At 35.0% G+C, this 14,219-nt stretch overlaps 1 protein-coding gene across 1 annotated transcript in view; it reads right to left on the reverse strand.

Annotated features, from left to right (window-relative positions):
- Nucleotides 1-14,219, reverse strand: part of DNAH12 (dynein axonemal heavy chain 12) — a 236,187-nt gene that overhangs the window by 88,837 nt on the left and 133,131 nt on the right. The window contains exons 31-35 of the mRNA XM_027121150.1: nt 13,281-13,390; nt 10,541-10,724; nt 10,268-10,408; nt 6,829-6,912; nt 6,095-6,283 (exon numbers count right to left, since the gene is read on the reverse strand). Coding sequence (XP_026976951.1) covers nt 6,095-6,283; nt 6,829-6,912; nt 10,268-10,408; nt 10,541-10,724; nt 13,281-13,390 — 708 coding nt within the window. The remainder of the gene's footprint in view (nt 1-6,094; nt 6,284-6,828; nt 6,913-10,267; nt 10,409-10,540; nt 10,725-13,280; nt 13,391-14,219) is intronic.

The raw sequence follows: 14,219 nt of genomic DNA on the forward strand, positions 1-14,219 counted from the left end.
TGTGAACATGAAGAAAAAGACTAGAGTTATGCAGGCACAAGTCAAAAAAAGGCTGGAGCCAAAAGAAGCTGGAAGAGATAAGGAAAGAGTCTCCCTTAGTGCTACCAGAGGAAGCACATTCTTGCCAACACCTTGATTTCAGACTTCTGGCCCCAGAACTGTGACAGGATAAATTTCTGTTGCTTTAAGTCACCAAGTGTGTAGTAATTTGTTACAACAGCCCCAGGAAACTAACACAATATGTAAAGTTTTCTCACAAAATACTATATGTATATGTGAGTTTTTAAAGGTACATATTTAAAATCCTTTTATTATTTATTTATTTTTTTGGCGGGGGGGCACTTGGCTTGTGGAATCTTAGTTCCCTGACCAGGGACTGAAGCCAGGCCCTGGCAGTGAAAAAGCCAAGTCCTAGCCACTAGACTGCCAAGGAATTCCTAAAATAATTTTAAAATATGGAATTTTTAAATCTTTAGTTACAGTAGTTTTAATCCAAAGAGTACAGCTGGAATAAATTTTACCTCTGGGTTATTCGGATGTAACTTCAGCAATATAAAACCACAGGGTGGTGGGGACTTCTCTGGTGGCGCAGTGGTTAAGAATCCACCTGCCAATGCAGGGGACATGGGTTTGAGCCCTGGTCTGGGAAGATCCCACATGCCGTGGAGCAACTAAGCCCATGTGCCACAACTACTGAGCCTGTGCTCTAGAGCCCACAAGCCACAACTACTGAGCCCATGTGCCACAAGTACTGAAGCCCATGCGCCTAGAGCCAGTGCTCTGCAACAAGAGAAGCCACCACAATGGGAAGCCTGTGCACCACAACGAAGAGTAGTCCCCACTCATCGCAACTAGAGAAAGCCCGCAAACAGCAATGAAGACCCAACACAGACAAAAATAACTAACTAACTAAAATAAAATAAAAACCAAAGGTGGATATTGCTATAATGGTGCTGTGTAAATCACTTTTAATTCAATTATAAAAGCTAAACGACAGGGCTTCCCTGGTGGCGCAGTGGTTGAGAGTCCGCCTGACAATGCAGGGGACATGGGTTCGTGTCCTGGTCTGGGAAGATCCCACATGCCGCGGAGCGGCTGGGCCCGTGAGCCATGGCCGCTGAGCTTGCGCGTCCGGAGCTTGTGCTCCGCAATGGGAGAGGCCACAACAGTGAGAGGCCCGCGTACCAAAAAAAAAAAAAAAGCTAAAGGACAAAAGTATTAAAAACAACTATAACTAAATTATGTTAATGGAGACATACTATAAATAAATGTTAATTGTGACATCAATAGCCTGCAATGTGGGGAAAGGAGGGATAAAAGTGGAGAGTTCTTACATATAAATGAATTAAGTTGTTATCAGCTTAAAGTACCCTGTTTTAAGATAATATATGTAAGCTCCTTGGTAACAACAAAGAAAATACTTATAGAAGTTACACAAAAGAAAAAGAGGAATCAAATCCTATCAATATAAAAAAAACAAAACACAAAGGAAGACAGCAAGAGAGAAAAGAGGGACAAAAGAACTACAAGATAAACAGAGAATAGTTTTTAAAATAGCAATAGTAAATTCTTTCCTATCAATAGATAGTTTAAATGTAAATAAGTTAAACTCCCCAGTAAAAAGATACAGAGCAGCTGAATAGATAAAAAAACAAAGATCCAACTGTATGGTATCTATAAGAAACTCACTTTAGATTCAAGGACACACATAGGCTGAATATGAAGGGATGGAAAAAGATATTCCATGCAAATCGTAACCAAAGGAAAGCAGAAATGGTTATACTTAAATAATATGAAGTAGACTTTAAGTCAAAAACTATCTCTAGAGACAAAGAAGGTTATTATTACATAATGATAAGATGATCAATTGCATAGGAAGATAAAGCAACTGTAAATACATATGCACCCAACATCAGAGCACCTAAGTATATAAAACAAATACTAACTGATACGAAAGGAGAGACTGATAGCAATACAATAATATTAGGAGACTTCACTATCCCATTTTCAATAAGGGATAGAATATCCAGACGGAAAATCAGTAAAGAAAGAGTGAACTTAAACACCATAGACCAAATATACTTAACAGATATATACATGACTTTTCACCCAAAAGCAGAAGAATATACATGCTTTTCCAGTGCACTAAGAATATTCTTTATGATAGACCCCATGTTAGATCACAAAACAAGTCTTAAGGAACTTAAGAAGATTAAAATTATACCAAGTACCTTTTCTGACCACAATGGAATAAAACTAGAAATCAGAAAAAAAAAAAGAGAGAGAAAATTCACAAATATGTGGCAACTAAATAACATACTCTTGTACAACCACTGGGTCAAAGAGGAAATCAAAAAATATCCTGAGACAAATGAAAATGGAAACAATATATACCAAAACTTATGAGGTACACCAAAAGCAGTACTAAGAGGAAGTTTATAGCAATGAACACTTTCATTAAAAAAGAAAAATGATCTCAAATAAACAACCTAATTTTACACCTCAAAGAACTAGAAAAATAAGAGCAAACTAATTTCACAGTTGGCAGAAGGAAGGAAATAATAAAGATCAGAGTAGGAATAAATCAAATAGAGACTAGAAAAACAATAGGAAAAAAATCAACGAAACTAAGAGTTGGTTTCTTAAAAAAATATACTAAATAAACAAACCCTTAGCTAGACTAACCAAGAAAAAAGAGAGAAAACTCAAATAAATAAAATCAGATATGAAAGAGGAGACATTGCAATGGATGACTCAGAAATAAAAAGAAATAATAAGGAACTATTATGAACAATTATATGCAAACAAATTGGATAATCTAGAAGAAATGGATAAATTCCTAGAAACATACAACCTACCACAACTGAATAGAGAAGAAACAGAAAGCCTGAATAGACCAATAACAGATAAGGAGATTGAAGTCGTAATCAAATACTTCCCAACAAAAACTTCCAGGGCCAGATGACTTCACAGCTTCACAATTCTACCAAACATTCAAAGAAGAATTAATAAAAATCCTTCTCAAACTCTTCAAAAAATAGAAGTAGAGGGAATACTTCTGAACTCATTCTCTGAAGCCAGCAGCCAGAGAAAGCCACCACAAGAAAAAAACAAAAAAACAAAAAACTATAGGTCAGTATCTCTGATGAATGTAGATGCAAAAATCCTCAACAAAATACTAGCAAACTGAATTCAACAACTCATCAAAAAGAGAATACACCATAACCAAGTGGGATTTATCCCTGGGATCCAAGGTTGGTTTAACATATGCAAATCAATCAATGTGATGCAACACATTAACAGAATGAAACATAAAACCACATAATCATCTGAAGAGATTCAGAAAAAACATTTGACAGAGTTCAATATCCATTCATGATAAAAATCCCTGCAACAAAATAAAGGCCACTTATGAAAATCTCAGAGTTAAAATCGTAATTGGGTAAAACTGAAAGCTTTTCCTCTAAGATCTGGTACAAGGCAAGGATGCCCCCTCTCACCACTTTTATTCAATACAGCGCCAGAAGTACTAGCACAATGAGACAAGAACAATGAGACAAGAAAAAGAAATAAAAGACATGCAAATCAGAAAAGAAGAAGTAAATTTATCTCTCTTTGCAGATGACATAATCCTATTTGTAGAAACCCTAAAGACTCCACGGAGATGGGAGGGAAGGGGGACACAACTAATTGTGTTATTTAGAACTAATAAATTCAATAAAGCTGCAGGATACAAAACCAACTCACAAAAATCAGTTGCATTTCTTTTCATCAACAATGACCTATTTAGAAAGGAAATCAAGAAAACAATCCCATTTATGATAGCATCAAAAAGAATAAAATACTTAAGAATAAATTTAACCAAGGAAGTGGAGTATCTGTACACTGAAAACTATAAAACAGTAATGAAAGAAACTGAAGACACAAATAAATGGAAAGATATTCTGTGCTCAAGGATTGGAAGAATGTCCATACTACCCAAGTGAACTACAGATTCAATGCAATCACTATCAATATTCCAATGACATTTTTTACAAAAATAGAAAAACCAATTCTAAAATTTGTATGGAACCACAAAAGACCTCAAATAGCCAAAGTAATCTTAAGAGAGAAGAGTAAAGTTGGAGACATCACACTTCCTGATTTCAAATTATATTACAAAGCTTTAGTACAAAACAGAATGGTAGAGGCATAAAAACGGACATATAAACCAGTGGAACCGAGTAGAAATAAACCCAACCATATATGGTCAGCTGATCTTTGGCAATGGTGCCAAGAATATACAATGAGGAAAGGATAGTCTCCTTAATAACTGGTGTTGAAAAAACTGGATGTCCACATGTAAATGAATGAAATGGGACCCTTACCTTGCACTAGACATAAAAATCAGCTTGAGATGGATTAGACTTTAATGTAAAACCTGAAACCATAAAACTCCTAGAAGAAAACACGGTGGTGGGGGTGGGGAAGCTCCTTGACATTGGCTTGGCAATGTTTTTTTGGATACGACATCAAAAGCTCAGGCAAAAATACAAAAATAAACAAGTGGGACTACATCAAACTAATAAGCTTTTCTGCACAGCAAAGGAAACCATCAAAAAATGAAAAGGCAACCTACTGAATGGGAGAAAAATATCTGCAAATCATATATATAATAAGGAATTAATATCCTAAATATATAAGGAACTCATACAACTAAACAGCAAAAACACAAACAACCCAATTTTTTAAATGGGCATAGGACCTGAATAGACATTTTTTTCTGGAGACAACATACAAATGGCCAACACATATATGAAAAGCCACTCAGCCTCACTAATCATCAAGGAAATGCAAATCAAAACCACAATGAAATATCACCTCACACCTGTTAGGATGGGTATTATCAAAAAGATAAAAGATAATAAGTGTTGGTGAGAATGTGGAGAAAAGAGAACCCTCATGCACTGGTGGTGGGAGTGTAAACTGGTCCAGCCATTATGGAAAACAGTGTGGAGGATCCTCAAAAAACTAAAAATAGAACTACCATATGATCCAGCAATGCCTCCTCTAGATACAGCACCCAAAGGAAATGAAATAAGTACCTCAAAGAGATATCTGTGCTCCCATGTTCATTGAAGCATTATTCACAATAGCCTAGATATGGAAACACCTAAGTGTCCCCTGGTGGATGAATGGATAAAGATACTGTGGTGTATATATATAATGGAATTATATTCATTCTTAAAAAAGAAAATCCTGCCATTTTCAACAACATAAACAAAACTTGAGGACTTTATGCTAAGTGAAATAAGCCAGACATAGAAAGGAAAAAGCTGCATGATCTCACTTGTATGCAAAATCTAAAAGTTGAACACATAAAAAGAAGCAGAGAGTAAAACAGGTTACCAGTGGTGGGGAGGTGAGAGAAATGGGGAGATACTGGGCAAATAGTACAAAGTTACATCTATGCAGGATGAATAAGTCTAGAGATCTAATGTACAACATGATGACTTTAGTTAATAATACTGATACAATATGTATCAGTACTGGAAATTTGCTAAGAGAGTAGATTTCAGGTGCTCTCATCACACACACACAAAAGTATGTTAACTATTTGAGGAGATATGTTAATAAGCTTGACTGTGGTAATCATTTCACTACATATATGTATATCAAATCAACATGTACACTTTAAGTATTATAACTTATTTTTAAAATTAAAAAATTAAACGCATGCACACACACACACACACACACACACACACACACACACACACACCCCAAGTAGAAGTATAACTAGGGAAATGTAGATAAGATCAATAGATATTATCAATGTCAATATCCTTGTTGTGATATTATAATACAGTCATGCAAAATGTTACCATGGGGAGACATTAGGTGAAGTGTATGTGGGATCTCTCTGTATTATTTCTTACAACTGCATGTGAATCATGGATTGTCATAATAAGTATTTCAATTTTTTAAAAAAGTGGATACTACATGTCTAAGGAGAAAATGATTTTAGTTATTTATCCTACCATCTGACTTTAGACTTAGTCAAACTGAATGGAAAGTAAAGAAATTTGAGTGTGTAAGAGAATTATAGTGTTACCTTGCATTTTTTCTTACGAAGACTTAAAGTGGGCTGTATTAACCAGTCAAAAAGTCCTCTCAGAAGAGCTTGATGATCTGATTCCTGTAGAGGTCCTTTCAGCGAATTCAACCAAGAAGACACAAGTGGTTCCCATCCCAACTGTGAGGGCTCCAAATAAATCATGCCACAGCGGCTTACAGTGGCAGGCTACAGAAAAAAGACAAGTTTTCCTTTTCTAATCTGGTAGTTATTAACTAATTCTTTGCATGACTTATAAGGTCCTTCATGATCTGGCTCCTATCTTCCTCTACAGCATTCACATACACTAGATGAAACCATTTGCAGTTACAGTTCCCCAGATATGGCATGGCTCCATGTCTCTATAAGTTATCTTGTCATGATTTGGAATGCCCAGCCCCAACCAGTCTCTGTGGAGAAGTCTTACCCCTCAAAACCAGATCAAACACTCAAACTTTTTCCATTGTCGTCCTCCTCTACCCATTCCTCTCTTGGGTGCTCACCCCCTCCATATTCTTAGAGCACTTAACATGTAGCTCTGTACTGGGATATATATATATTTATTAGCATGGTTCTCATCCTCCCTAAATGAGCATACACTGTGTCTTATTCATCTTTGTATTCCTTGTGCCTAACTCGCTTTCTGACACATAATAAAAAGTACTTATTGACAGAGTGAACAAATGAATAAATGAACAAACAAAAACTACTGTTATATTAAATTATGAACTTACTGAGGCCTGGGAAAGGTCCATTGCTTCAAAGATGAGACTCATTTGAGGGGACATTTGAATGATTTCTCCACTCATAAGGCAGAGCTGAAGACAATAATTTTTCAAATGTTTATTTTTAAAAAATCTCAACCTTCTCAGGTAAAACTTTATTCTATTTATTAAAGTATCTCCTATGATATAATGGAATAAGTATTAGAATGGAAGCCAGAAAAATCTTAATTCGAGGTCTAGTTCTGTCCATTACTTACTATGTAAGCAAATATATAATATCTCTGACACTCAGTCTCTTCATCTATAAAAAGGGATAATTTTCCTCTCATAGAATTATGGGAGAGGGGAACTACATGATATATTGAAAAAAATATAAAATCCTATACAAACATCAGTTTTTGTTATTAAAAAATTACATGAAATACTCCTGATTTTATAAAGTTGTCATAAGACTTTTATTAATAAAAAAAGAGAAATAGAAAAAATAGAGAACACTATGAATACTCACACACCCATCTTGTAGATTTAACCTATGTTAACATTTTGCCATATTTACTTAGTCTTTTTTAAAAGTATTTTAAAGATCATTACAAACCACGGCATTTCACATCCAAATATGTCAATATTCATCTTTAAAAATAAGGACTTTTCTATATAACCACAAGAACATTATCACACCTAACAAAATTACCAATAATTCCTTAATATCATCTAATACTCAGCCAATACTCAAATAATCTCAGTTGTACAAGAAATGTCTTTTCAACTGATTGATTCAAACCAAAATTCAATCAAGGACTATGCATTGGGCTTGCCATGTCTTCTTGGTCTCTCTTAATCTAAAACATTCCTCTTTAATCAAATATGTGAAAAACTGAATTTATCAACTGTGTCCTTCCTGCCAAATTCCTATCTTGTCCATTATTATTAAAGCCATTGTATCCTCTCAATCTCCTTGGCTTCCACCCTTGGAATTATCATTAACTTTTAATGTTGGTAATAATTATAAACTGTTGATACCCCAAATTAATTGCATTATTAAGTCTTTAAAATTCTTCCTCTACATTTATTTTTCAGTGCTTCATCTCTGATTCATTACTCTAATCCCAATTTTGCCCCTATCTAGTTCATCAACAATGCAGCATTTAACATTTCTGGATCTGTTTCTTATCTGTAAAATGAATGAACGGTCTAGTGCTGGATTGTCCAATAAGACAGTAATCATACGTGGCTATTTATATTTCATTTTAATTGGATAAAATTTAAAATTCAGTTCTTCTATTGCACTTAGCCACATTTTAAATGCTCAATAGCTACATGTGACTAGTAGCTACCTTATTGGACAGTGCAGATATGTCCATCACTACAGAAAGTTCTATTGGACAATGCTTGTCTAGAATACTTTTAAGTTTCTACCAGGCTGTTTCAGCAAACATTCTCCTTCTTGCTACAAATTTGGGAGGGAGAGTCAACATTTTCCTCGCTCCCCCATGCTATTTCCCAACTACTTCTATTCCATCCTCTATTACAGCCCTTGCTCCTTTGACAACCCGTGCTTGGCTAAAGCCTTTGGCATCTGGCTCAGTCTCTTTCTCTCTACTATAACTCTGGCCTGATCCAATGTTCATAAGGGGAAACATCTCATTACAGCACCCCCACCCCCCGCCTCCGGTATTTAACTACCTTGTCTTCACTTACTTCTCCCCTACTCCACTCCAGCCATCCACCTTATCTACCTGGGACCTTCTCTCCTGGAACACTACACAGTTCTGAGCATTCAAGTCTCTGCTCCATCCAGCTCTCTCACTCATTGACTCCTACTATATTTGCTCTTCATTTTCATAGAGATTTTCATATCCCTGTTGTTTTTACTTCTTTCTTTAGGTAGCTTCTGTTCTATGGTCGAGCACTTCTATCGTTCTCATGCCAATATCTTTAAAGTCTTTCTGTATTTCCAGTCTGGCAACATTATCTACACCCACATCCAAGGTGCTTAAATTGGTAGAGAAAATCTCACAAAGGCAGACCTTGGCACTATAGTTTATAACTCATGGTCTTTAACTCCATCAGGTTCTCTATAACACTCAGATATGCTTCTATGTTTTCCCAGGCAGCTGTCTTTCCCATTTTCCATGATGGCTAATTTAAATCTTCCCCTTTCTCCTTGAGTATACAAAGAACCAGGGCCTGCCACTGCACAAAGAAAAAATAAACCATCAAAAGGATTTGCCTTCAAATTTCCACTATGAAAGCCATACATTCACCTTTCCTGCTCTCCTCTCATCCAATATGAAACAATCCTTCCATTTGGCTCTGAATCCTTAGACTTGACTGGACTGATTAACCCCTCTCTTCTGAATCATCACTATTTCTCCTCTGTTTACTTTCCCCTTTAGTTCAATCAATATGACTGACTGAATGAATGAAAAAACGAATATGAACAAATGACTAAACACCTATGATAAAGTACTGGAGTATATGTTTGAATGCTAATTAAATTAGTTTGCTTATTTAGTATTATAATTATTTCATAAAAGCAAAAAAATAAATTGATATACTAACACAGAATACTAATACAGACACAAAAAGAATAATAAACAAATAAAATGGATCTACAATATAAATATCACAGAGCACTATATTGACCAAATGAAAGAAAACACTAAAGAGTATGATTCTATTTATATGAAGTTCAAGAACTGGCAAAACTAGTTTATCACAGTAGAAGTCAGAATAGTGATTGCCCCTTGGGGAGGATACACTGATTGGGTAGGGACATGAGTGAACTTTGTAGGGCACAATAAATTTTATGCACTTTTATTTAGGTGATGGTTATGTGAGTGTACACATATGTAAAAAAATCTTAGACTCTAAACTTAAAGTTAGTGCACATTTTATACTGTTCTCTCTCAATTAAAATAAATACTAGAAGACTTCCATTTTCTCTTTTTTTGTATATCTCATAGGTTTAAGGTAATGTACCACATATAAGCACTGAAGCAACTGATGTTTTCAAAAAAGAATGAGGGCTTTTTATTTTCTTCTAAAATATTAAAGTTCTATAAGAAACCTTAACACTGTAGTCACTTAACTTATTGCCACCCATTACATTACTATGCCTTCCTGCTAATACAGTAATTTTAATATACTTGCATTCTAATTAAAAAATTAAGCAAAGAATTTACTACAGCATAGTTTTCATTGAAAAGATAATTTATAAACTTATTCAATTTGCTGCATCCCTTATTTTAAATATATATAGTCTGAGATGATTAGTTGTTGAACACATAACATTGTTTAAGCCTATCTGCATCTGCTTTGCTTTTTTTACTTGTGGTAAAAAAAAATAAATAAATTTACCATATTAACCATTTTTAACTTTACAGTTCAGTAGTGTTAAGTATATTCATATTGTGCATCTGTTTTGTTTTTAATCATGATGAGTTACCTTTTTATTATCATCCAATACTGTGTTCATGCTCTCTATCCACAAAGTGTCAATGGGACCATCAAATACAACCCATTTCCGGTCAGGCGTTTCTAATGAGGCAAATTCTCTAAAAGTGTTAGCCACAATACCATCAGTCCACTGAGGAGGAAAAAAGGAAGAGTTGGAAAGTGTCCTTAAAAAACTATAAAGTGATAATACAAAAACACTTCAAATTTCTTGGCTTAATGTGCATCGTCAATGAGAGTGGAGAATGTTTATACTGTAGATTACCTCATGGGACACGGGGTCAAATTGTCCAAAAAGTTGGCCCATAGTAATGGATTTGGGGTTTACAGTCCTATAAATGACCTTTTCTTCCTCTCCATAGCCACGTTCATTCATAAGAGTTAGAGTATCAGCCAGCATATGCAGAACTTTTGTTTTAGCAGCAAAAGGCTCTCCTACTAACATAAAACTATTAAGGAAAAGAAGTCATTATACAATAAGATTCTAAAAAATAATGGTAAATTAAATTATTTCCCTATATATGGGTATATGAAATTTTACCGTATGATAATTACTACATATAATTTTTGAAATTATATTAATTTTTCTCAGATATAAGGGAAATACATTTAACTTCTTAATTGACTGATCTCTAAATCAAATTCTCGACATTAATACCATTATCTACAAAAGAGAATAAAAAATTTCCAAATGAAAATGGAAACTTAGTAACTGCATACTCAAAAAATTTTTTTTAATGACTTGGGGTTTCCTAAGCAGTAGGAGAGGAGACGATTCACTTTTCCTCAAGATTTCACTTGCTATAGTGCTCCTTGCCAAATATTTCTGAATCTCCTCTCTCCTGGCGCATAGGATTCCACACTCTCTTGTGGGAATGAATACTAGGTAACTAAGGAATAATAAGTGCAAATGATGAGTGTTACTTCTTAGGGGATAGATAATTGCCAGCGAGGGACCTTACAGAGCTCTCCTTTCCCTCTAGCACACCTGGGACCCACAATGCTGAGATGGTGGCTGCTCTAACAGCCTGGGACCTGAGTGATTATGATGAGCAGAACCTCCCTGTTAAACTATAATGTAAACAGTACAAATGAGAAATACATATTTGTTTTGAAGTCACTAAGATTTGGGTGCTGATTGTTTCTATGGAATAACCTAGCCCATCCTTATTGATAGAAATTGGTAACTAGAAGGGCAAAAGGTATTCTTGCCATAATAAAAAAGACTAAAATAAGTGGCACTGGCTTAGAGGCTAGGTTGTGGGTGGCGGCTAAAGGATTGGCAATTAATATTATGCAATGATCAAACATTTGGTAAATTTATCCCTGAGATAACCTGGAAGATAGATAATATATCTAATGAAATTGTAGTTTTAGGGGAAAAGGATAGTGAACAGAATATTATTAGTATATATTGGCAGCTGATGGCTGTATTTAACAAGGAACTACAAAAAGAAATAAACTTAAGAAAATATGGTCAGTTTGCAAGCAGGAATGAAAGTAGAGGGAGTTGAGAAATTCAGAGACTTGAGGGATTGAATGAGGTAACTTATTCTCACCTGCAATTGGTAAAACATAAACTGAGAAAATCTTTGAACAACAAAGATCAACTCAGTCTAGTATCAAGGATCAAATCAATAAGCCTAATATGTTCAAGGATACTACAAGGAAGTTTAGAAAGGTATGACTTAATAAGGACTATAGTTGTGGCTACTGGCACATGGAACTACCTGGAATCAAATAGAAAAAAAACTTATTAAATATAGTTTTTGAGAGAGTTTACTGACAAAGAAACCATGAGTCTAGGCTAAAACACATGGGAATGTTTAAGATGTAAAGAAGACTCTTAGGTACTGAATGCACGGGGGTTGACTGTACTAATTCCCTCTATTATTATATATGTTTGAAAATTTATATAATACAAAGGTTTGGGTTTTTTAAAAATTTTGCCTTTAAAAAAATCATGACCTTTGAGACTTCAACTTTCTATAGGCAGTAAGTGGGCTGAAAACATTTCTCAGCTCCCAAGGATATTTTCTCTATTGTCCACCTCACATGTGACCAGGGAAGAAAATGGAGATTGAAAGACCTCTCAAAAGGTTGAACCGAAGTCCACAGAGCAGAGGTTACTGGAAAGACTCTCTCAGGGAGCAAAATCAAGCAGAAATAGATCCAGGTTTTACGGGGATTTCAGTTTATACAATTGGTGGGGAAAGCTCTCTAAGGAAAAAAATATATATGTAATTACAAATACAAAAATGTCCACCGCCACTTTAATGACACCCTTTCCAATAAATTATATATAAAATGATTATGACTCCCTGGAGGGGCCTCTACAAATAAGAGGTCCTGAAGTTTAAACTCCAGTAGTTTCACAATCTATCGCTGGAACTGGGCTCCCACACGCACAGCTGGGTTTCAGAACTGCTACTGACAAGTGTTGGCTTTGTCTCCCATTCTTCAGTTTCTAAATGGGAGTATTTGCTCTGATAATCCTGCTCTGGTAAACCCACTATTATAATACTGGATGTATGCAGGGCAGATAACTTGTCTTTGTAGTTTTAGGTCTTTGGAGCAAGAAGAACAGCTTCCAAATCTGATACACAAACTATCATGCATCACCTAGAGATCCTATACTTTCAGTCTGGTTCATTGATTGATCAGATCTTTTAGGTTGTCTCCCTGGGAAAGGAAAAGTGTGTTCTACGTGCATGAAGTAGAGCAAATAACATATTTGATGATCAAAAGGGCAAATTGTGGTGGTCATTAGTGCTACATCACTGAATGAGTACTCCTTACCACTCCTTTTTGGATAGGTAACATGAGAGAGAAATAAACCTTTGTTTTTTAAGCTACTGGAATGGAGATGGGGGTCGGGGGGCGTTGTTCCCTAGCCTACCTCGCATACAAAGTTTGCTTAGTCTTTTAGTTCACAAATTTTAGTTGTTTTAATAGTTTAACTTAAAAAACAACATCTAACTTTGGCACACTATCTATAATCTTACCCATGTCTAACAATCATCATCTCATATGTCTGAATCATTTTTTCAAGAAAAAATTTAACAGGCTGAAGATTATGTACTTTGCAGGCTTCACGAGCACATTCCAAAAATTCCTAAAATAAAAGAAAAATGGAATGCATTTCTACAAAATCGTATTATAAATCATGTCATTCATGTCTTATAAATATAGACTTTTCATTTAGAAATAAGAAAATTGTATCTTCTTATATTTATAAATTATTTCTTGAAACTTTATTTTTTAATTAAAAGGAGGAACAAATAAAATTAAAATACTTAAAAAATATTAGTATTCCCCATTATAAGTTATCAATGATCATGGCACCATAGCATTGGGTGTACACTGCATGAAAACAACTCCTCTTAATAGTTTTTCCAGAATTTCACTTTTGGTTAGGATATAGAAGGACATGCCAAACAATCCTTCACACTATAGTAAAGAGAAATAAACAGAGGTTACAAAAATTATAAAGCTTTTAAAGATACAGGAGCACTTTGGATGCAAATAAGTCTAAAGGAATTAAACTTCAGAAAGGGATGAGCCTTTCCTAGGTGAACACAGATCAACAGCTAATTTCGCCTCTGGGAGCAAGTATAGACATAGGTGGGCATTGGATTGAGCCTGCTATAGGCAGAGGGACTTTGCTGAAGTAAGGAGAAAATAACAGATACTTTAATGGTCATGTGGACTTATGTGAACCTCATAAAACTGGAGGAGCCTCAAATGCAAAGCTGGTTTTCCCATGGCCTATGCTTTTGCTGAGTCTGAAGTGACATAAGAAATCAAAGGCTTAGCTAGAAAGGCACATAGAGATTTTCTTAGTCTTCAGATGCTTATATCCCAGAATGCTGCTATAGGAAGGGCCTTATTATACAATACGACAATTTTCACTATAAAGACATTTGAAACCAGAGGTAAACTAA

The sequence above is a fragment of the Aethalodelphis obliquidens genome, unplaced genomic scaffold (assembly GCF_003676395.1).
Source record: "Aethalodelphis obliquidens isolate GAN/ISIS:26980383/991018 unplaced genomic scaffold, ASM367639v1 scaffold22, whole genome shotgun sequence".
Lineage (NCBI taxonomy): Eukaryota > Metazoa > Chordata > Mammalia > Artiodactyla > Delphinidae > Aethalodelphis > Aethalodelphis obliquidens.